At 46.4% G+C, this 22865-nt stretch overlaps 1 protein-coding gene across 3 annotated transcripts in view; it reads right to left on the bottom strand.

The window, feature by feature from the left end:
- ripor3 (RIPOR family member 3) overlaps positions 1-22865 on the bottom strand; it is a 69605-nt gene that overhangs the window by 26234 nt on the left and 20506 nt on the right. For all 3 annotated transcript variants that reach the window (XM_046310273.1, XM_046310275.1, XM_046310274.1), the window contains exons 3-4: positions 903-1055; positions 585-663 (exon numbers count right to left, since the gene is read on the bottom strand). In XM_046310273.1, the coding sequence (XP_046166229.1) occupies positions 585-663; positions 903-1055 (232 nt within the window). The remainder of the gene's footprint in view (positions 1-584; positions 664-902; positions 1056-22865) is intronic.

The raw sequence follows: 22865 nt of genomic DNA, 5'->3' as shown, positions 1-22865 counted from the left end.
CAAAAGCAATGTCTTAAAAGTTGTTTCTTTATTCCTCACATTCTCTTTCCTCGCCTCTTTCTCAAACCGTTTTGGAGGAAGAGATCCTAGATGAGGAACCTCAGATATTCTGCTCCAATATGTTTTGAGGAGACGAGAAGAGTGGATGTGAGAGATTGAGAAAAGACTGTTGATAAAGAGCCTAAATTGTTCATTGTGACTGGACTGTGTACTATAGAGGAGGCTTTCTATTCCATGTGTTTACTGCAGTTCCACTCATTACACTCTTCGAAAAGAAGGTTATATCTGGAATATCTGGAAACATAAAGGGCTCTTCAATTGTCCCCGTAGGAGAACTCTCTGAAAATAACTATTTTTGGTTATAAGTGGAATCCTTTCATTAATACAAGGTTCTACGTGGAATCGTTTGTCCACTAAAAGGTTCTAAGTAGAACCGTTTTCACCAGCAAATGGTTATACCTGGAACCAAAAAGTGTTCACCTATGGTGACAAACAAATAAACGTTTTGTTTATCTAGGAGTGTAATGCAATGAACCCATACTTCCCATTGTCCCATCCAACAACCTCGACTACTATATACTCACCAGTCTGGAGTTCCTCTTGGTGTCTCTTTGCTGGGAGGACAGGAAGTCCATCTCCGTCTGATGGCCATCTAGATACTCCCTGCCAACAAAGCTCAATATCAGCCACCAAGCACTGTGCGTGATGCTGATTGGTGCAGTACAGTACATGAGACTTCTGAATTAACAGCAAGTTGCCCTGATGCACAGATCGAAGGTCAGCTTATGTTTCCCCATGCGCACCCCCCCTACCAATTAAAGGGGCAAACATAAAACCTTAGACTAGGGGCAACTTCACTCTTGTCTACTCCATTGGACATTCATATGATTGGAGCTACTTACTTGAGGCCTTTCCGTAAGGCCTGAAATATCCGGTCCACCTGCTCAGGTTGCTGTCCCCAGATACTGGCTCCAATCCGACTGGGAGAAGGATGCACCCTGGTAGATTTCCCCGACAGGGCCTTGGATCGAAAAGAGTTTTGTAAAGGGGAGACCCTGTATAGAGGAGAAGATGAAGAAGACAAGCATTTACACACAGTGATGATTGCGTCTCAAATGGAACCCTATTCCCTATATAATGCATTACTTTCGACCAGAGTCCTATGAACCCTGGTTAAAAGTATTGCACCATGTAGGGTACTCCAGTCCTTGAGTACCCCTAATAGGGCACTCCAGTCCTCGTGTACCCCCAACAGCACACCTTTTTGTTGTAGCCCCGGACAAACTCACCTGATTCAACTCATTAAGGGTTTGATGATTAGTTGACACCTTGAATCAGGTATGCTTGGATTTAGGGTGCCATTTGGGACACATTTAAAACAATATATATATATTTAACCTTTATTTAACCAGGTAGGCTAGTTGAGAACAAGTTTTCATTTGCAACTGCAACCTGGCCAAGATAAAGCTTAGCAATTCGACACATACAACAACACAGAGTTACACATGGAATAAACAAAATATACAGTCAATAATACAGTAGAACAAAAGAAAACAAAGTCTATATACATGAGGTAAGTTAAGGAAATACATAGGCCATGGTGGCAAAGTAATTACAAAATAGCAATTAAACACTGGAATGGTAGATCGGCAGAAGATGAATGGGCAGGTAGAGATACTGGGGTGCAAAGGAGCAAAATAAAAATAAATAAATACCAGTATGGGGATGAGATAGGTAGATAGATGGGCTGTTTACAGATGGGCTATGTACAGGTGCAGTGATCTGTAAGCTGCTCTGATAGCTGGTGCTTAAAGCTAGTGAGGGAGATGTGAGTCTCCAGCTACAGAGATTTTTGCAATACGTTCCAGTCATGGGCAGCAGAGAACTGGAAGGAAAGACGACCAAAGGAGGAATTGGCTTTGGGGGTGACCAGTGAGATATACCTGCTGGAGCGCGTGCTACAAGTGGGTGCTGCTATGGTGACCAGTGAGCTGAGATAAGGCTGGGCTTTACCTAGCAGAGACTTGTAGATAACCTGTAGCCAGTGGGTTTGGCAACGAGTATGAAGCGAGGGCCAACCATTGCGTACAGGTCGCAATGGTGGGTAGTGTATGGGGCTTTAGTGATGAAACAGATGGCACTGTGATAGACTGCATCCAGTTTGCTGAGTAGAGTGTTGGGAGGCTATTTTATAGATGACATCACCGAAGTCGAGGATCGGTAGGATGGTTAGTTTTACGAGGGTATGTTTTGCAGCATGAGTGAAGGATGCTTTGTTGCGATAAAGGAAGCCGATTCTAGATGTAATTTTGGACTGGAGATGCTTAATGTGAGTCTGGAAGGAGAGTTTACGGTCTAACCAGACACCCAGGTATTTGTGGTTGTCCACGTATTCTAAGTCAGAGCCATCCAGAGTAGTGATTCTGGACGGGTGAGCAGGTGCGGGCAGTGATCGATTGAATAGCATGCATTTAGTTTTACTTGCGTTTAAGAGCAGTTGGAGGCCACGGAAGGAGAGTTGTATGGCATTTGACAAATCAGAGAAGTAGTTGATAAACCAGGCAAGGCAATCATTTGAGAAACCAAGGCTGTCGAGTCTGCCAATAAGAATGTTGTGATTGACAGAGTCGAAAGCCTTGGCCAGGTCGATGAACACGGCTGCACAGTAATGTCTCTTATTGATGGCGGTTATGATGACGTTTAGAACCTTGAGCGGGGCTGAGGTGCACCCATGACCAGCTCTGAAACCAGATTGCATAGAGGAGAAGGTATGGTGGGATTCGAAATGGTCAGTAATCTGTTTGTTAACTTGGCTTTCGAAGACCTTAGAAAGACAGGTTAGGATTGATATAGGTCTGTAGCAGTTTGGGTCTAGAGTGTCACCCCCTTTGAGGAGGGGGATGACCGTGGCAGCTTTCCAAACTTTGGGAATCTCAGATGATACGAAAGAGAGGTTGAACAGGCTAGTAATAGGGGTTGCAACAATTTCGGCAGATAATTTTAGAAAGGGGGGGTCCAGATTGTCTAGCCCGGCTGATTTGTAGGGGTCCAGATTTTGCAGCTCTCTCTCTCTTCTCAATTATAGAGGATTTATCGGTGGTGACAGTGTTTCCTAGCCTCAGAGCAGTGGGCAGCTGGGAGGAGGTGCTCTTATTCTCCATGGACTTTACAGTGTCCCAGTACTTTTTTGAGTTAGTACTACAGAATGCAAATTTCTGTTTGAAAAAGCTTGCCTTAGCTTTTCTAACTGCCTGTGTATATTTGTTCCTAACTTCCCTGAAAAGTTGCATATCATGGGGGCTATTCGATGCTAATGCAGAACGCCACAGGATGTTTTTGTGCTGGTCAAGGGCAGACAGGTCTGGAGTGAACCAAGAACTATATCTATTCCTAGTTCTACATTTTTTGACAGGGGCATGCTTATTTAAGATGGTGAGGAAGGCACTTTTAAAGAATAGCCAGGCATCATCTACTGACGGGATGAGGTCAATGTCATTCCAGGATACCCCGGCCAGGTCGAGTGGAAGGGCCTGCTCGCAGAAGTGTTTCAGGGAGCGTTTGACAGTGATGAGGGGTGGTCGTTTGGTCGCAGACCCATTACGGATGCAGGCAATGAGGCAGTGATCGCTGAGATCTTGATTGAAAACAGCAGAGGTGTATTAGGATGGCAAATTAGTTAGGATGACATCTATGAGGGTGCCCGTGTTTACTGATTTGGGGTTGTACCTGGTAGGTTCATTGATCATTTGTGTGAGATTGAGGGCATCAAGCTTAGATTGTAGGATGGCCGGGGTGTTAAGCATGTCCCAGTTTAGGTCACATTTACATTTACATTTAAGTCATTTAGCAGACGCTCTTATCCAGAGCGACTTACAAATTGGCACCTAGTAGCACGAATTCAGAAGATAGATGGAGGGCAATCAATTAACATATGGAGGCTACAGCTGGGGGCAGAGGGAGGTCTATAGCAAGCGGCAACAGTGTGAGGCTTGTTTCTGGAAAGGTGAATTTTTAGAAGTAGAAGCTCAAATTGTTTGGGTACAGACTTAGATTGTAATACAGAACTCTGCAGGCTATCTTTGCAATAGATTGCAACACCTCCCCCTTTGGCAGTTCTATCTTGGCGGAAAACATTATAGGTAGCGATGGAGATTTCAGGGTTTTTGGTGGTTTTCCTACGTCAGGATTCAGACATGGCTAAGACATCTGGGTTGGCAGAGTGTGCTAAAGCAGTGAGTAAAACAAACTTAGGGAGTAGGCTTCTAATGTTAACATGCATGAAATCAAGGCTTTTACGTTTACAGAAGTCAACAAATGAGAGCACCTGGGGGTGAGAGTGGAGCTAGGCACTGCAGGACCTGGATTAACCTCCACATCACCAGAGGGACAGAGGAGAAGTAGGATAAGGGTACGGCCAAAGGCTATACGAACTGGCCGTCTAGCACGTTCGGAACAGAGAGTAAAAGGAGCAGGTTTCTGGGCACGATAGAATAGATTCAGGCATAGTGTGCAGACAAAGGTAAGGTAGGATGTGAGTACATTGGAGGTAAACCTAGGCATTGAGTAATGATGGGAGAGATATAGTCTCTAGAGATGTTTAAACCAGGTGATGTCATCGCACATGTCGGAGGTGGAACAACACCTCACTAACAAGGACAGTAATGGATGAGGCATATTGATATTAGAGAGAGGCATGCGTAGCCAAGTGAACATATGGGTCCAGTGAGTGGTTGGGCTGGCTGGGGACACAGCGATTCAGACAGTTAGCAGGCCGATGCTAACAAACTAACAGTTAGTAGGCCGGGGCTAAACAAACTAGCAGCCAGTAGACCGGGCAAGCTAGCAGTTAGCAGGCTGGGTTAGCAAGCAAGCAGTTAGCAGGGGCTAGCAGTTAGCAGACCGGGCAGGCAAGCTAGCAGTTTGCAGACCGGGCCCGGCGAGCTAGCAGTTAGCAGACCGGGTTAGCAAGCAAGCAGGGGCTAGAAAGTTAACCTTTGGGGGACGTCGCAATGGGGGTAAGTCTGTTTTTGCCTCTTCTTGCGTTGATGTCGATAGACCAGTCGTGGAATTAGTAGGGTTCCAAGTAGCTCTAGGTAGCTAGCAAGCCTTGCTGGTTGGCATATCAGGCCAACCAGCAAGACCACTAGCCCCTATCAGCCAACCAGTAGACCTGTAGCCCCTATCAGTCCCAGCTCCGAGTCCCCACCTTTATCCTCGCTGGCTCCACCGGAACCCATGCAGATTGGACGCATCTCCCAGGCTGAGAGAGACCACCGGATGAGGGAGCGACGCTGTCTATATTACGGCAAACCGGGCCATTTCCGTTCCACGTGTCCCGGGCTCCAGGGAAACGCTCTGTCCCGTACAGACCGGGGGGAACTGTAACGGGAAACATAACCTCCTCCCATCCGTCCAACTCCCGTCTGCTCATTCCAGTCATCCTTTCCTGGGACAACCACAAGCTTCACCTTCAAGCCTTGGTAGACTCTGGAGCCGCAGGTAACTTCATGGATGGTGTCTGGGCGAAGGAGAATGGCGTTCCCTCTGAACCTCTAAGTGACCCCATGAGGGTTACTACATTGGATGGAAGCCCTTTGGGATCTGGACTTGTCACTCATGTCACTACCTCCTTGCGACTTTCAGTTTCACAACACCAGGAATTGATGAACTTTCATTTGATCTCCTGTTCCGAGTTCCCTCTCGTCCTTGGATACCCCTGGCTTCACAGCCATAACCCTCACATCGACTGGTCTGTGGGCACTATCAAGCAGTGGGGTCCTACGTGCCAAGCTACTTGTATTTTCCCGAATTCCCCGAGCTCTACTCCCGAGTCTTTAGAATCCATCGACCTGTCCCGAGTTCCCGAGTGTTACCATGACCTCAAACTGGTATTTAGCAAACAGAGGGCCACCATGCTACCACCCCATAGACCTTATGATTGCCCCATCGAACTGTTTCCGGGCACTTGCCCTCCCAGGGGTCGGATCTTTTCCCTATCTCCACCCGAACGAGCTGCTATGGATACCTACATCAAGGACGCTCTGGAAGCAGGCATCATGCGTCCATCCACCTCCCCGGCGGGAGCAGGGTTTTTCTTTGTGGCCAAGAAAGACGGTGGATTACGTCCTTGCATCGACTACCGGGGACTCAATGCCATAACCGTCCGTAACCGTTACCCGCTACCCCTTATGGCCACAGCCTTCGAGCTGCTCCAGGAAGCAGTTGTTTTCACTAAGCTTGACCTGCGGAACGCATACCATCTTGTGCGGATCAGACCTGGTGACGAGTGGAAGACCGCTTTCAACAAGCCTACTGGTCACTATGAATACTTGGTGATGCCCTTCGGCCTGACCAACGCCCCAGCGGTGATCCAAGCGCTCATAAACGATGTGCTTAGGGATATGCTTAACATATTTGTGTTCGTTTACTTGGATGACATCCTCATCTTTTCGAGCTCTCTTCAAGAACACACTAAGCATGTCAGACAAGTACTCAAACGCCTCCTAGACAGCCATCTGTACGTTAAGCCGGAAAAATGTGAATTCCATTCATCCCGAGTACAATTCCTGGGATTTGTAGTGGTACCCGGTCGAGTCCAAATGGACCCCAGGAAGGTAGGGGCGGTAGCGGATTGGCCCACCCTCAAATCCGTTAAGGAAGTTCAGCGTTTCCTGGGCTTCACTAACTTTTACCGCAAGTTCATCAAGAACTTCAGCTTGGTGGCAGCCCCTCTCTCAGCTTTAACCAAGGGTGGCAATGCAAGGTTTTTGTGGGGAAGAGAAGCTGAGACGGCCTTCCAAGGACTCAAGCAGCGTGTCCTCTCTGCTCCCATCCTGATACTACCGACTACGGATGAACCGTTTGTGGTGGAGGTAAACGCCTCAGAGGTTGGTGTTGGAGCTGTCCTGTCTCAGAGGGGTGAAGACAAGAAGCTTCATCCATGCGCTTTCTTCTCACACCGGCTTACCCCGGCTGAGAGGAACTACGATGTGGGGGATCGTGAACTCCTAGCGGTTAAGATGGCATTGAAGGAATGGAGACACTGGCTCGAGGGGGCTTCTCACCCGTTTCAAGTGCTTACGGACCACAAAAATCTGGAATATATCCAGCAGGCGAAGCGGTTGAACTCTAGACAAGCTAGATGGTCTCTTTTCTTCAATCGATTCCAGTTTATCCTCACCTATCGGACCGGGTCGAAGAATCTCAAACCGGATGCCCTGTCCCGAGTCTACGCTCCTGCCATTCGAGATGACACGTACATGCCTGTCCTTCCTGCTGCTAAGATCGTGGCTCCAATCTCGTGGCAAGTTGAGGATACCGTGAGACGAGCTCAAGCTATTGAACCGGACCTGAAAGGAGGTCCTGCCAATCGGTTGTTTGTCCCCAAGGCAGTGAGGACTCAGGTCCTTCTGTGGGGGCACTCCTCTCGCCTCACCTGTCACCTGGGCGTAGGTCGCACCTTGGAGTTCATCCAGCGTAAGTTCTGGTGGCCTACCATAAGAGAAGACGTTGCCACTTTCGTCAATGCCTGCCCCGTGTGCTGCCAGGGCAAATCTTCTCACCTCCGCCCGCAAGGACTCCTTCACCCTTTACCTGTTCCCCACAGACCCTGGTCCCATATCTCGTTGGACTTTATTATTGGCCTTCCTCCATCCCATGGCAATACTACTATCCTAGTCATAATCGACAGGTTTTCTAAGGTCGGCCAGGTTCGTCCCTCTGACTAAGTTACCTTCTGCCAAGGAAACGGCTGAGTTGATAATTAATCATGTGTTCCGAGTCTTCGGCATTCCTCAAGATATGGTTTCTGACAGAGGTCCCCAGTTCGCCTCTAGGTTTTGGAAGGCCTTCTGCCAACTCATGGGGGCTTCTGCCAATCTATCTTCAGGGTACAATCCGGAGTCCAACGGCCAAACAGAGAGGATGAATCAAGAGCTGGAAACCACCCTCCGATGTATGACTCGTAACAACCCGTCCACATGGTCGTCCTTCATTGTTTGGGCCGAATACGCGCACAACACCTTGCGTTCCTCCTCCACTGGTATGTCCCCGCACGAGTGTCAGTTTGGCTATGCCCCTCCATTGTTCCCGGACCAGGAGGCAGAAGTCAGAGTGCCTTCAGCCTTGAAGTTCGTCAGACGCTGTCGGCTTATGTGGAGGAAGACCCATCTTAATCTTATGCGTTCCTCACAGAGGTACCAACAACAAGCCAACAGACGTCGCCGTCCCGGGCCTACCCTGCGCCCCGGCCAGAGAGTCTGGCTCTCCACAGGAGACTTACCACTACGGGTGGAGTCTCGCAAGCTGTCCCAAAAATACATCGGTCCCTTTAAGGTTGCCAGGAGAGTTAACCCAGTTTCTTATCGCCTACACTTACCCAGATCCCTTAAGATTAATCCCACGTTTCACATTTCCTTATTAAAACCTGTTATTCTTTCTCCCCTTGTCCCGGCAGACAGACCTACCCCTCCGCCTCGTGTCATTGGAGGCCAGCCGGCTTATACCGTCCATCGGATACTGGATTCCCGCCGGGTGCAGCGGTCCTGGCAGTATCTGGTGGACTGGGAAGGCTACGGTCCAGAGGAGCGCTCCTGGGTTCCTGCCAAATACATACTGGACCCTGACCTCATTCGTCAGTTCAGGGCCCTCCACCCTGAGAGAGCTGGTAGGAACGTCAGGAGCCGTTCCTAGTGGGGGGATTCTGTCAGGATTTGGCCAGGGTTGTTCCGGTTTTTGGTCACTAAATGCCCCCATTGTGCCTTTTGACCTTTTGTTTTCCCTTGATCCCCATTATTATTTGCACCTGTGCCTCGTTTCCCCTGATTGTATTTAAACCCTTTGTTTTCCTCAGTTCTTTGCTCTGTGTTTGTATGTTAGCACCTAGCCCTAGTACTCTGTGAACTCTTGTTGATCCCGGTGGACTCTCTTGTGGAATTCTGTTTTTTGTTCTTGTTTGTTTGTTTTTTGAGTATCTTTTGAGGCTTTTTGTGCTATACCTTCCACCTTGTGGATTTACCTTTTTGTCTTGGAGGATTACCTTTGTTCTTGTGGAATTCCTTTTGAGGTTGTGGAGTTACATGTTTTTCTGAAGAACTTCACTTTTTACTTCATTAAATACACCGTCTCAAGTACTGCTGTGTCTGCCTCATCTTCTGGGTTCTGCCGACTATTCGTGGCTCAGTTGGTTAAGTGACTGTTTCTCACTCTGGAGACCCGGGTTCGTAACCGGGTCCTGACACTGCGGGGTTCCATGCCCCGTACCGGCTGTAGAAGGGGTCCGGATATTGTAGCCCAGGAGAATGCTTCGGTGGTAGCACAGGAGCCCTGACCGGGCTAGCTTCAAGCTAATTGGTGCTTGCTTGTGGGATGGAAACGCTAGCCACGAGTAGTCATCCGGGATAGCGGTTAGCTAGTTGTGAAGATCCAGATGAAAATGTTCAGTTTGCGGTAGGAATCCGGGGATAAAAATAAAAGGTCCGTTATGCTCTGGTTAGAGTCATGTCGTTCGAACTGGCGAGAGTTTTCCGAGCTGAAGGTTAGCTGATGACCGCTGGCAATGGTTTGCTGACTGATAGCTGGTAGTTAGCTGGCTAGCTTCAGTTGAGGGATTCCAGATCCGAAGTAAATATTAATACTTTAGAGAAAAAAAGCAGATCCACGCTACATTGGGTGAGGCAGGTTGCAGGAGAGTATTTAGATGTTGGGATTTAGCAAAACATTTTAAAAGATATGCGTAGAAAAAGATGTAAAACGATATATACAAGGGACACGACAGGACATCTGACTGCTATGCCATCTTGGATTGATTCATGCAATGACATTCAATTACTGAGGTATTTATGACATGTCAAATATGTGCTGTATGTCCATGTATGTCATAGCTTAGTTTACACATCCTGGTTGACGCAATCAACATATTTATCGCCAGAGTTGGGGAGTAGTGAACTACATGTACAAGTAACTGTCAAAATAAAGGAAACACTTGAGTAAATGAGGGATACAAAGTATATTAAAAGCAGTTGCTTCCACACAGGTGTGGTTCCTGAGCAATTCCAAAGAAATTAACATCCTATCATGCTCTGGGTCATGTATAAAAATCTAATCAAATCAAATTGTATTGGTCACATACACATGGTTAGCAGATGTTAATGCGAGTGTAGCGAAATGCTTGTGCTTCGAGTTCCGACAGTGCAGTAATATCTAACAAGTATTCTAACAATTCCACAACAACTACCTTATACACACAAATATATGGATGAGCGATGGCCGTGCGGCATGTGCAAGATGCAATAGACGGTATAAAATACAGTATATACAATTGAAGTCAGAAGGTTACATACACCTTATCCAAATACATTTAAACTCAGTTTTTCACAATTCCTGACATTTAATCCCAGTAAAAAAATCCCTGTGTTCGGTCAGTTAGGATCGCCACTTTATTTGAAGAATGTGAAATGTCAGAATAATAGTGGAGAGAGTGATTTTTTAAAGCTTTTATATCTTTCATCACATTCCCAGTTGGTCAGAATTTTACATACACTCAATTTGTATTTGTTAGCATTGCCTTTAAATTGTTTAACTTGGGTCAGATGTTTCAAGCAAAGGGGTACTGAGTTTGAAGGTAGGGCTTGAAATATATCCACAGGTACACCTCTAATTGACTCAAATGATGTCAATTAGCCTATCAGAAGCTTCTAAAGCCATGACACAATTTTCTGGAATTTTCCAAGCTGTTTAAAGGAACTGTCAACTTAGTGTATGTAAACTTCTGACCCACTGGAACAGTCAACTATAAGTGAAATAATCTGTCTGTAAACAATTGTTGGAAAAATTACTTGTGTCATGCACAAAATAGATTGCCAAAACTATAGTTTGTTAACAATAAATTTGTGGAGTGGTTGAAAAATGAGTTTTAATGACTCCAACCTAAGTGCATGTAAACTTCTGACTTCAACTGTATACATATTTTTGTTTTAAATCATCCCAAGTGGGTGGGGTTGGTGGGGGGGGGGACATATACCTATACATCCTTTTTATATATTGTTTTACTGTCCTTGAAATATGCATATTGCATAAGATACCATGGATGGCTGAGTTGGTTCCCTCCAGAATCCCTTTCCCTAGGTGTAAATTGTATTATGTTTGCCCTGGATAAAGCTCTACTTAGGTTCAGTTTAACATGGTAGCATTTTGCTCTAGTCTAAGAGGTAGATGCTCCCTTCCGACAGGGGGAAGGCCAGCATAGGGGTCCAAGGTTTTCTTCTGGGTATTTTGTTATTTTTAGCTGTTTTTTATTTTCTTTATGTTTTATTACTCTGACCTTTCAGATCGTACTAACATTCATTTCTGATTACTGTGACTATGTCTAATTCACATACTCAGGCTCCACATGCATTATCAGCTGAAACATGAAAGGAATTAACCAGGTGGTCAAGCATAGCCGAGTGTGTGCTCATCTTAAGACCTTAAATCCGGACATTGTTTTTCTCCAAGAGACCCATCTCCGGTCCAGCGACCATGATAAACTAAAGAGAGGATGGGTAGACCCAATATTTCACTCCAACTTTGGTTTTAAGGCCAGAGGGGCAGCCATCCTTATCAGAAAAGGCACCCCATTTGTCTTCTCCAAAGTAATTTCAGATACTAATGGCAGATATATTATAGTGATGGGGAAATGGTTTAGCACACAGGTTATTCTGGCTAACCTCTATGCTCCTAATTGGGATGACGCTCATTTTTCTCTGACCTCATCTCAACACTTAACGCTCATCATTTGATATTGGGCGGAGATTTCAATTGTGTAGTGCATCCATGTCTAGACAGGTTCAGACCTAAGCCCAACGATGTAATTTCAAAATCAGATGCAGTAATAAACTCATTTGTGGAATCCTAAAATGTATCTGATCCATGGAGGAGGAGCAATATCACTGCTAAACAGTACTCTTTTCTTTCTCCAATCCACCGCTCAAACTCTATGATTGACTTGTTCCTGCTGGACAATAGAATTATTCCTATTGTAACTAATAGCCAATAACACAGCATCTTTATCTCAGACCGTAGCCCTGTCCAGCTAGATATCCGCTTTCCAGACAGTACTGTGTCACTACGCGCATGGCAACTTGATCCACTACTACTATCCTGTAGTGCCTTTAAAAAATACATATCAACTCACATTGATGTCTTTTTACAGATAGACTGCACCCCTGACGTGTCTCACTCTACCATGTGGGAGTCGTCGGAGGGACCAAATTATTTCATACACAGCATATGACAACAAAGAGTGCACCCAACGCTTATTGGAGCTATCTCAACTCATTCTAGATGTGCCTCCGACTTTTGAACTCTACAAACAGAGACTGCTATCTGAATTTTTCAATCTTTCCACCAAACAAACGCAGCAGCTGTTTATGTCGAGGCAAAAATTATACGAACACGGATAGAAAGCTGGCAAGTTGTTATCTCACCAGCTTTGACAATCCGCTGCTAGCAGCACTATACCTGCGTTACATCTGCCCCTGCCCCGCCCTCTACTTCTCATCATGTGTCTCCCTAACTTGCCGCCACTCCCCCAGTGCTCTCTCCCTCTCTCTCGCTGTGTGGGTGTGTCTGATTGTGTGAGTGGAGACAGGTGTGCTGGAGTCAGAGCAGATCCCCACCAGCTGCAACCTGTTCCATAATCAAGACCTCATACTCAGGACTGCCACTCCCACGCTGCTCAGCCTCTGCTCAGTCAGTCTGCATTTCAAGCCTTTTGTTCCTGCATAGATAGTGTTATCATGTGGTGCCTGTTTTCCCTAGCCTTACACTGCTTTTCTCTCTGCTACAGTTCCGTCCGTCCTGACTCTGGTCCCTGTCTCCAGTCCCTTGTCTCGTCAGTCCTGCTTCCCAGCCCTGGATCCCGCTCTACTGCTTCCTTGAATTCCGCTTCGGACCTGCTTACCATGCCCTACTCCCATTGCCCCGGCTGCGGCCACAGCCTCAGTTCCTGGTTCCCTGATACCCACCCAAGCTACCCCTGGCATGCAACCCCCCCCCCCTCTCCACCGAATGGGCCAATATTTCCTTCCTGATTGGCTGCCTCCGTGGAGCAGAACTCTTCTGGGCCATGGCGGTGTGGGAGAGACAGTCTCCCATCTGCTTAACCTACTCCAGCTTCACGGAGGAGATTAATAGTCTTTGACCACCCTGTCAATGCTAAGGATGCCACTAAATGACTCCTGTCCCTCCGTCAAGGCTCCCATAGTGTCGCTGAAGTGGCGATCGAGTTTCGCACTTTTGCCGCTGAGAGAGGCTGGAATGAGGAGGCCCTTCAGGGAGCATTCCAGAATGCTCTCACTGAGACCATCAAGGACGAGTTGGTGTCCAGGAATAAGCCTGATGGACTCGCTGAACTCATCTTTCTCGCCATCCGATTCGACAACCATGTCTGTGAGCGTCAGAGGGAGAGGGCAGGTAAGGTTGCATGCCCCATAACATCTGCTTCCTTGCCTTGTTCTCCTTCCCCGAATGCCTCCCTCCCCAAGTCTCTTCCAGAACCTGAACCCATGCAGCTCGACCGGGCCTGTCTCTCTCCAGAGGAGAGGCAGCGGCGAATCAGCACTAGGAGCTGCCTATACTGTGACCAGGTTGGTCACTTTGTTTCCACTTGTTCCCTGCGTCTGTTGAGCCAAATTGCCTGCCCATCTCCCCCCAGACCCCTGCTTGACGGCGTCCTCATGCAGTAGAGCCAGGCATTTCCTCTGCCAGCTCTCATCGACTGGGGCGCCGACAAGAGTTTCCTGGACCGTGGTGTTGTTACTCAGCTGGGCCTGGACAATGTTCCACTCGATCCACCCCTCGATGTCAACGCTCTCAATGGACAGCTGTCTGGGAGTGTCTGGGAGAGTCTGGGACAGTGTCTGGTAGAGGACCGTCCCTGTCATCCTGCATCTCTCTGGAAACCACCAGATAAGGATCAGTTTCCACATAATCGACTGCCCTCACTCTCCCCTGGTTCTTGGCCATCCATGGTTAAAGCTGCACAACCCTCAGATCGACTGGACAGACGGAAGGGTAACCACTTGAAGTTAATTTTGTCACTCTAATTGTTTACATTCTGCCCTTGCTCCTGCCTTGTCTGTGCCCCAGTCCATTCCATAACCTTCGGACCTGTCAACAGTTGCTCCCGAGTATCACAATCTAGCTCCTGTGTTCAGCAAGCACCACGCCCTGCCGCTGCCGCCTCAATGGCCGTATGACTGCCTCATTGACCTCCTGCCTGGAGCTAATCTCCCCAGTAGCCCGTCGTATAACCTCTCTTGCCCCGAGCACAAGGCTATGGAGAGGTACATCCAGGATTTCCTGGCTGCAGGACTTATCAGGCCTTCATACTCTCTGGTGGATACGGATATTTTCTTTGTAAATAAGAAGGATGCGTCACTGAGGCCATGCGTAGACTTCCATGGGCTGAAAAATATCACAGTGAAAAACAAGTGTCCCTTGCCACTCATCAGTTCTGCTTTTGTCCCCCTCCATGGTGCCATGGTGTTCACCAAACTCGACCTCCAGAATGCCTACCACCTTGTCCCCATCAGAGAGAGGTCGAGTGGAAAACTGCGTTTAACACACCACTTGGCCAGTTTGAGTATTTGGTCATGCCTTTTGGTCTTACTCTCCTGCTGTTTTCCAGAACTTAGTCAATGATGTGCTGAGGGATGTGATTGGACGCTTCATTTTTGTCTATTTGGATGACATTCATATTTTTTCTAAGGACCCTGGGGCTTAACAGCAACACGTTCACCAAGTTCTCCAGCGGCTGTGGGAGAATAAGCTTTTTGTCAAAGCTGAGAAATGTGAGTTTCCTGCTTCCTCTGTGTCCTTCCTGGGTTATATATTATTGCACAGGGGGAGTTACGTATGGACCCTGCCAAGGTCATGGCAGTCACAGAGTGGCCTGTGCCCTCTAACCTGAAGCAGCTCCAGCGTTTTCTGGGGGTTTGCCCATTTTTACAGACGTTTCATCTGCAACTATAGCCGTCTGACAGCACCTCTCACCCCTCTCACCTCCACCTCCACTCCGTTCCACTGGATCCCTGAGGCAGAGGCAGCGTTCCTGGAACTCAAGCGCCACTTCACTTCCGCTCCAGTCCTCACTCAGCCGAACCCAGAACTCCGGTTCAACGTGGAGGTGGACGCCTCTGACATCGAGATAGATGTTGTTCTGTCTCAACATTCCCCCTCTGATCAGAAGCTCCAACCATGTGCATTCTTTTCCTGTAAACTCTCACCTGCAGAGAACCATTTTGACATCAGTAACTGGGAACACCTGGCAGTTAGGCTGGCTCTTGAGGAGTAATGTCACTGGCTGGAGGGCTCTGTACTCCCCTTCATTGTGTGGACAGACCACAAAAACCTGTCCTACATCCAGACCGCCAAACATCTGAACTCCCGACAAGCCAGGTGGGCCTTGTTCTTCGGTAGATTAAATTTCACACTCATCGCCCCGGTTCTAGGAATACCAAGCCTGACGCCCTCTCCCGTCAGTTCACCACCGGCAACACTGGTTCTCAGCCAGATTCCATTGTGCCATCCACCTGCATTGTTGCCACCAGCCTGACCGGTCCTAGAAGTGCTCTGTTTGTTCCTAATTCTGTTCGCTCCGATGTTCTTCAGTGGGCCCATTCTACCTGCCTCACCTGTCACCCTGGTATAAACCGAACCCTCACCTTCCTGCATCAGCACTTTTGGTTGCCCACTATGGAGAGAGATGCCTGGGGGTTTGTTTCAGCCTGCTCGGTCTGTGCCCGGAACAAAACCTCCACTATAAACCCACTTCCGGTCTGCTTCGCCCTCTTCCCACACCCAGTTGCCACTGGTTAAACATAGCTTGAGACTTCGTCACTGGCCTTCCCCCATCTAATGGTAACTCAGTCATCCTCACCATTATTGACAGATTTTCCAAAGTGGCTCACTTCATTCCCCTCTCCAAGCTCCCAGCCAGGGAAACTGAGGACCTGCTGGTATCCCATGTGTTTTGTCTGCAAGGCATTCCCTCTGACAGATATGGAGATCCTTCTGGTCAGCTCTTGGTATCAATGTCAGTTTTTCTTCTGGATATCACCCCCAGACCAATGGCCATACCGAACGTGGCAACCAGGAGATGGAGACTACCCTACGCTGCGTGACTTCTACTAACCCTTTCCTCAGCTACCCTGGGTTGAATATGCCCACAACACCCTCACCAATGCCTCGTCAGGTATGTCACCTTACAAGTGTGCTCTGGGTTACCAACCCACCTTGTTCCCCATCCAAGAGGTTGAGGTTGCGGTCCCCTCTGTCCTTGATCAAATGCGCCGTTGTCATCGCACCTGGAGGAAGGCCAGGGCCGCTCTTCTCCGTGCCGCCGCAAGGACCCAGTACCAAGCAAACTGTCACAGTACTTATTAATGAAGCTAGTGACCGATGTGGTGTACTCCTCAATACCATCGAAAGAATCCCTGAACATATTCCAGTCTATGCTAGCAAAACAGTCCTGTAGCTTAGGATCTGCTTCATATGACCACTTTTTTATTGACTGTCACTGGTGCTTCCTGCTTTAATTTGTGCTTGTAAGCAGGAATCAGGAGGATAGAATTCTGGTCAGATTTGCCAAATGGAGGGTGAGGGAGAGCTTTGTACGAGTCTCTGTGTGTGAAGTAAAGGTGGTCTAGAGTTTTTTTTCCCACTGGTTGCACATTTAACTTGTTGAATCTAAGGGTCATTTTTTTATTTTGGGAAAAATAACATTCCCAAAGTAAACAGGCTATTTGTCAGGACCAGAAAATAGAATATGCATATAATTGACAGCTCGGGATAGAAAACACTCTAAAGTTTCCAAAACTGTAAAGATATTGTCTGTGAGTATAACATAACTGATATTGCAGGCAAAAGAATGAGAAAAATCCAATCAGGAACGCAGCGGTTTCTAAATAAGAGTCCCTTCCTATACTTCCCCATTGAGCAGTGAATGGGATATCAACAAGATTCCTTTTTCTATGGCTTCCTTAATGTGTCTAGTATCACAAGACATAGTTTCAGGCTTTTATTTTGAAAAATGAGCCGGAGCGACTACATTGCGTCAGTGTCCATCTGATGGCTCTTTGTGTATTTCTCGTGCAAAAGACAGGGTTAGCCATTTTTCCACCCGGTCTTACTTGCCTTGGCTGTAAAGCATATTTTCAAAATCTGAGATGACAGGGTGATTAACAAAAGGCTAAGCTGTGTTTGAATATATTTCACTTGTGATTTCATGAATATGAACATTTTCTAGTAAGATTTTTTGTCATTGCGTTATGTTACTTAGTGTCAGTTGATGACAATTCCCCCGGATCCGGGATGGTTAGTTACAAGAGGTTTTAACATGCTGGTAGAAATGAGGTAAAACATATTTAAGTTTCTCTGCATTAAAGTCCGCGGCCACTAGGAGCACCGCCCTTGGATGACCGTTTTCCTGTTTGCTTATGACGGTATACAGCTAATTGAGTGCGTTCCTAGTGCCAGCATCGGTCTGTGGTGGTATGTAGACTGCTACGGAAATAGAGATGAAAACTCTCTAGGTAGAGAATCGGTATACAGCTTATCATGAGATACTCTACATCAGGCAAGGAAAACCTTGAGACGTCCTTAGATATCGTCCACCAGCTATTGTTTACAAATCTACATAGACCGCCACCCCTTCTCTTACCAGAGGCTGCTCTTCTATCCTGCCGATACAGTGTATAACCCACCAGCTGTATGTTATTCATGTTGTTGTTCAGCCACGTCCAGGTGAAACATAAGATTTAACATTTTTCAATGTCCCGTTGGTAGGATATATGTGCTTTTAGTTCGTTCAATTCATTATCCAGCGATTAAACGTTGACCAATAGGAACGATGACAAAGGCAAATTAGTCACTCATTGGCGGATCCTCACAAGGCACCACAATCTCCTTCCGTGATAACTCTTCCATCTCTTTCTCCTGCAAATGACGGGGATGAGGGCCTGTTCGGGTGTCTGGAGTAAATCCTTCTTGTCCAACTCTCCTCCCCGGCGCCATTACAATTGTATGCTGTAGTGTTAAGATTTCCCTCTACTGGAATGAAGGGGCCTAGCTCCAACCACGAAAAACAACCCCAGACCATTATTCGTCCTCCTCCAAACTTTACAGTTGGTATTATGCATTCCGGCGGGTACCATTCTCCTAACATCTGCCAAACCCAGATTTGTCCGTCAGACAGATGGTGAAGCATGATTCATCACTCCAGAGAACATGTTTCCACTGCTCTAGAGTCCAGAGCTTTACACCACTCCAGCTGACACTTGGCATTGATCTTAGGCTAGTGTGCGGCTGCTCGGCCATTGAAACCCCTTTCATGAAGCTCCCAATGAACAGTACTTGTGCTGACGTTGCTCCCAGGGGCAGTTTGGAATTCGGTTGTGAGTGTTGCAACCAGTGACAACCAAGGACGATTTTTATGCTCTATGCACTTCAGCGGTCCCGTTCTGTGATCTTGTGTGGCTTACCACTTTGCGGCGGAGCAATTGTTGCTCTTAGACGTTTCCACTTCCCAATAACAGCACTTACAGTTGACCGGGGCAGCTCTAGCAGGGCAGAAATTTGATGAACTGACTTGTTGGAAAGGTGGAATACTATGACAGTGCCAGTTGCGGTGCGGTCAGTAGTTGAACTATGACAGACAAAATGAGAAAAAATGTTTCCAGAAAATCACATTGTAGAATTTTTTATGAATTTATTTGCGAATTATGGTGGAAAATAACTATTTGGTCAATAACAAAAGTTTATCTCAATACTTTGTTATATACCCTTTGTTGGCAATGACAGAGGTCAAATGTTGTCTGTAAGTCTTCACAAGGTTTTCACATACTGTTGCTGGTATTTTGGCCCATTCCTCCATGCAGATCTCCTCTAGAGCAGTGATGTTTTGGTGCTGTTGGTGGGCAACACGGACTTTCAAGTCCCTCCAAAGATTTTCTATGGGGTTGAGATCTGGAGACTGGCTAGGCCACTCCAGGACCTTGAAATGCTTCTTACGAAGCCACTCCGTCGTTGCTCGGGCGGTGTGTTTGGGATCATTGTCATGCTGAAGGACTTCAATGCCCTTGCTGATGAAAGGAGGTTTTCACTCAAAATCTCACGATACATGGCCCCATTCATTCTTTCCTTTACACGGATCAGTCGTCCTGGTCCCTTTGCAGAAAAACAGCCCCAAAGCATGATGTTTCCACCCCCATGCCTCACAGTAGGTATGGTGTTCTTTGGATGCAACTCAGCATTCTTTGTCCTCCAAACACAACAAGTTGAGTTTTTACCAAAAAGTTATATTTTGGTTTCATCTGACCATATGCCATTCTCTCAATCTTCTTCTGGATCATCCAAATGCTCTCTAGCAAACTTCAGACGGGCCTGGACATGTACTGGCTTAGGCAGGGGGACACGTCTGGCACTGCATGATTTAAGTCCCTGGCGGCGTAGTGTGTTGCTGATGATAGGTTTTGTTACTTTGGTCCCAGCTCTGCAGGTCATTCACTAGGTCCCCCCGTGTCGTTCTGGGATTTTTGCTCACCGTTCTTGTGATCATTTTGACCCCACGGGGTGAGATCTTGCGTGGAGCCCCAGATCGAGGGAGATTATCAGTGGTCTTGTATGTCTTCCATTTCCTAATAATTGCTCCCGCAGTTGATTTCTTCAAACCAAGCTGTTTACCTATTGCAGATTCAGTCTTCCCAGCCTGGTGCAGGTAAAAAAAAATGCTGGTGTCCTTTGACAGCTCTTTGGTCTTGGCCATAGTGGAGTTTGGAATGTGACTGTTTGAGGTTGTGGACAGGTGTCTTTTATACTGATAACAATTTCAAACAGGTGCCCTTAATACAGGTAACGAGTGGAGGACAGAGGCTCTTAAAGAAGAAGTTACAGGTCTGTGAGATCCAGAAATGTTGCTTGTTTGTAGGTGACCAAATACTTATTTTCCACCATAATTTGCAAATAAATCCATAAAAAATCCTACAATGTGATTATCTGGATTTTTTTCCTTCTCATTTTGTCTGTCATAGTTGAAGTGTAGCTATTTCGAAAATTACAGGCCTCTCTCATCTTTTTAAGTGGGAGAACATGCACAATTGGTGGCTGACTAAATTCTTTTTTGCCCCACTGTATGTATTCACCCCCTTTGCTATGAAGCCCCTAAATAAGATCTGGCACAACCTATTACCTTCAGAAGCCACATAATTAGTCAAATAAAGTCCACCTACGTGCAATTTAAGTGCCACATTATCTGTCACATGATCTCAGTATACATGTATAAACACCTGTTCTGAAAAGTCCCACGTCTGCAACACCACTAAGCAAGGGGCACCACCAAGCAAGAGACACCATGAAGACCAAGGAGCTCACCAAACAAGTCAGGGACAAAGTTGTGGAGAAGGGTTGGGTTATAAAAAAATATCCAAAACTTTGAACATCCCACGGAGCACCAGTAAATCCATTGTTACAAAATTTTAAGAATATGGCACCACAACAAACCTGCCAAGAGAGGGCCGCCCACCAAAACTCACAGACCAGGCAAAGAAGGCATTAATCAGAGAGGCAACAAAGAGACCAAAGGAGCTGCAAAGCTCCACAGCAGAGATTGGAGTATCTGTCCATAGGACCACTTTAAGCCGTAGACTTCACAGAGCTGGGCTTTATGGAAGAGTGGCCAGAAGAAAAGCCATTGCTTAAAGAGGAAAATGAGCAAACACATTTGGTGTTCACCAAAAGGCATGTGGGAGACTCCCCAAACAAATGGAAGAAGGTACTCTGGTCAGATGAGACTAAAATGGATTTTTATGGCCATCAAGGAAAACGCTATTTCTGGCACATACCCAACACCTCTCATCACCCTGAGAACAACATCCCCACAGTGAAGGATGTTTTTCATCGGCAGGGACTGGGAAACTGGTCAGAATTGAAGGAAGAATGGATGGCGCTAAATACAGGGAAATTCTTGAGGGAAACCTTTTTCAGTCTTCCAGAGATTTGAGACTGGGACGGAGGTTCACCTTCCAGCAGGACAGTGACCCTAAGCATACTGCTAAAGTAACACTCGAGTGGTTTAAGGGGAAACATTTAAATGTATTGGAATGGCCTAGTCAAAGCCCAGACCTCAATCCAATTCTTAATCGAATCTGATTGCTGTACACCAGCAGAACCCATCCAACTTGAAGGAGCTGGAGAAGTTTTGCCTTGAATAATGGGCAAAAATCCCAGTGGCTAGATGTGCCAAGCTTTTAGAGACATATCCCAAGAGGTGGCTCTACAAAGTATTGACTTTGGGGGGGGGGGGGTTGAATAGTTACACATGCTCAAGTTTTCTTGTCTTATTTCTTGTTTGTTTCACAATAAAACATATTTTGCATCTTCAAATTGGTAGGCTTGTTGTGTAAATCAAATGATACAAACCTAAAAATATATATATATTTCAATTCCAGGTTGTAAGGCAATAAAATAGGAAAAATGCCAAGGGGGTGAATACTTTCACAGGCCACTGTATGTCACCATGAAAGCTTTATTAATAACAATGTATGAGGACCACCGCCAAGTGCTGTTCATGCTTAGCACAATAAACTTCGTAACTTTGATAAATTGTTTATCATAACGCACTACGCATTATTACAGGCGACAGGTTCTGTACATCATTGCTTTCTGTATCAGAAAGTAGGCCTGGCCCTACTTGAAGTCTTGTAGATTGATGCATTGCACTCTTTTTGTTTATAAGGCCCTTTTGACTTGCATAAACTTCTGCTGTACCTTACTTCATTGTTACAGACGTACGAGCTGCCAGACTCGATCTCAAGGATGGCTAACTCTGAAGACCCCTTCGATATCCGCTGAGTTAGGTTAATCTGATTGTAGTTTCTTTGCAATTGGAAGCGTTGGTGTCTCTGGGGCTATTCAGATGGCTGAATGAGGGCCTTTATACTGAAGAACGTGTTTGTTTTATATGGTGTGTTTATCGTGTTTTACATTTTGTGTATTTCTATATGTATTTCTATATGTATATTGATGTGTATTGAGTGTATTGATGTGTATGTTTGATTCAGGGCTCATCTGTAAAAGAGAACTTGGTCTCAGCATGACTCCCTGTCGAAATAAAGGTTAAATAAATCAAATAAATAGCCTCAGTTTTCCTCTGTCCCTCTCTGCTTTGAGGCAGGAAATGCATTCCAGTGTGTTGCTCCTGGGTTCTTAAGATGACATCACGTACCCCTTTGCTAACCCATCAGAATTCCAGAAGCGTTTTTGTGAAAAAAAAAGTGTGATAGAGCATGGTGCTTTCAATGCCAGGATGGGAGGTCTGATTCCTACTGGGGCCACCAGTATGCACTCACTACTGTAAGTCACTTGAGCGTGCCGGATCCAGAATAAAAAAAATAGCGGCTCTCCTGGGCTTTTCACTCATGACAGTGTCTAGGGTTTTACCAAGAATGGTGATACAAACAAGAAACATCCCGTCGGTTGCAGTCTTGTGGGCAAAAACAGCTCGTTCATGAGAGGTCGAAGGAGAATGGCAAAAGGCCTGCAAGCTAAAAGGCGGGCGACAGATAGACAAATAACGGTGCAGTACAAAAGTGGTGTACAAAACGTCATCTCAGAACGCACAACTCGTCGATCCTTATTATGGATGGGCTATTGTAGCAGGCGATCACACTCCACTCATATCAATTAAAACAAGAAGAAGTTTATCCAGTGGGCACTTGCTCACCAACACTGGACAATTGAGGTGTTGAAAAACTTTGCATGAAACATGACACCAAGTTCAGTTTACTTGAGTGGTCTGCGCAATCCCCAGACCTCTTTGGGATGAGATG

Source organism: Oncorhynchus gorbuscha, linkage group LG18 (assembly GCF_021184085.1).
Source record: "Oncorhynchus gorbuscha isolate QuinsamMale2020 ecotype Even-year linkage group LG18, OgorEven_v1.0, whole genome shotgun sequence".
In the NCBI taxonomy this organism is placed as follows: domain Eukaryota; kingdom Metazoa; phylum Chordata; class Actinopteri; order Salmoniformes; family Salmonidae; genus Oncorhynchus; species Oncorhynchus gorbuscha.
The sequence above is the reverse complement of the archived record's forward strand: the minus strand, read 5'-3'. Positions and strand labels throughout refer to the sequence as shown.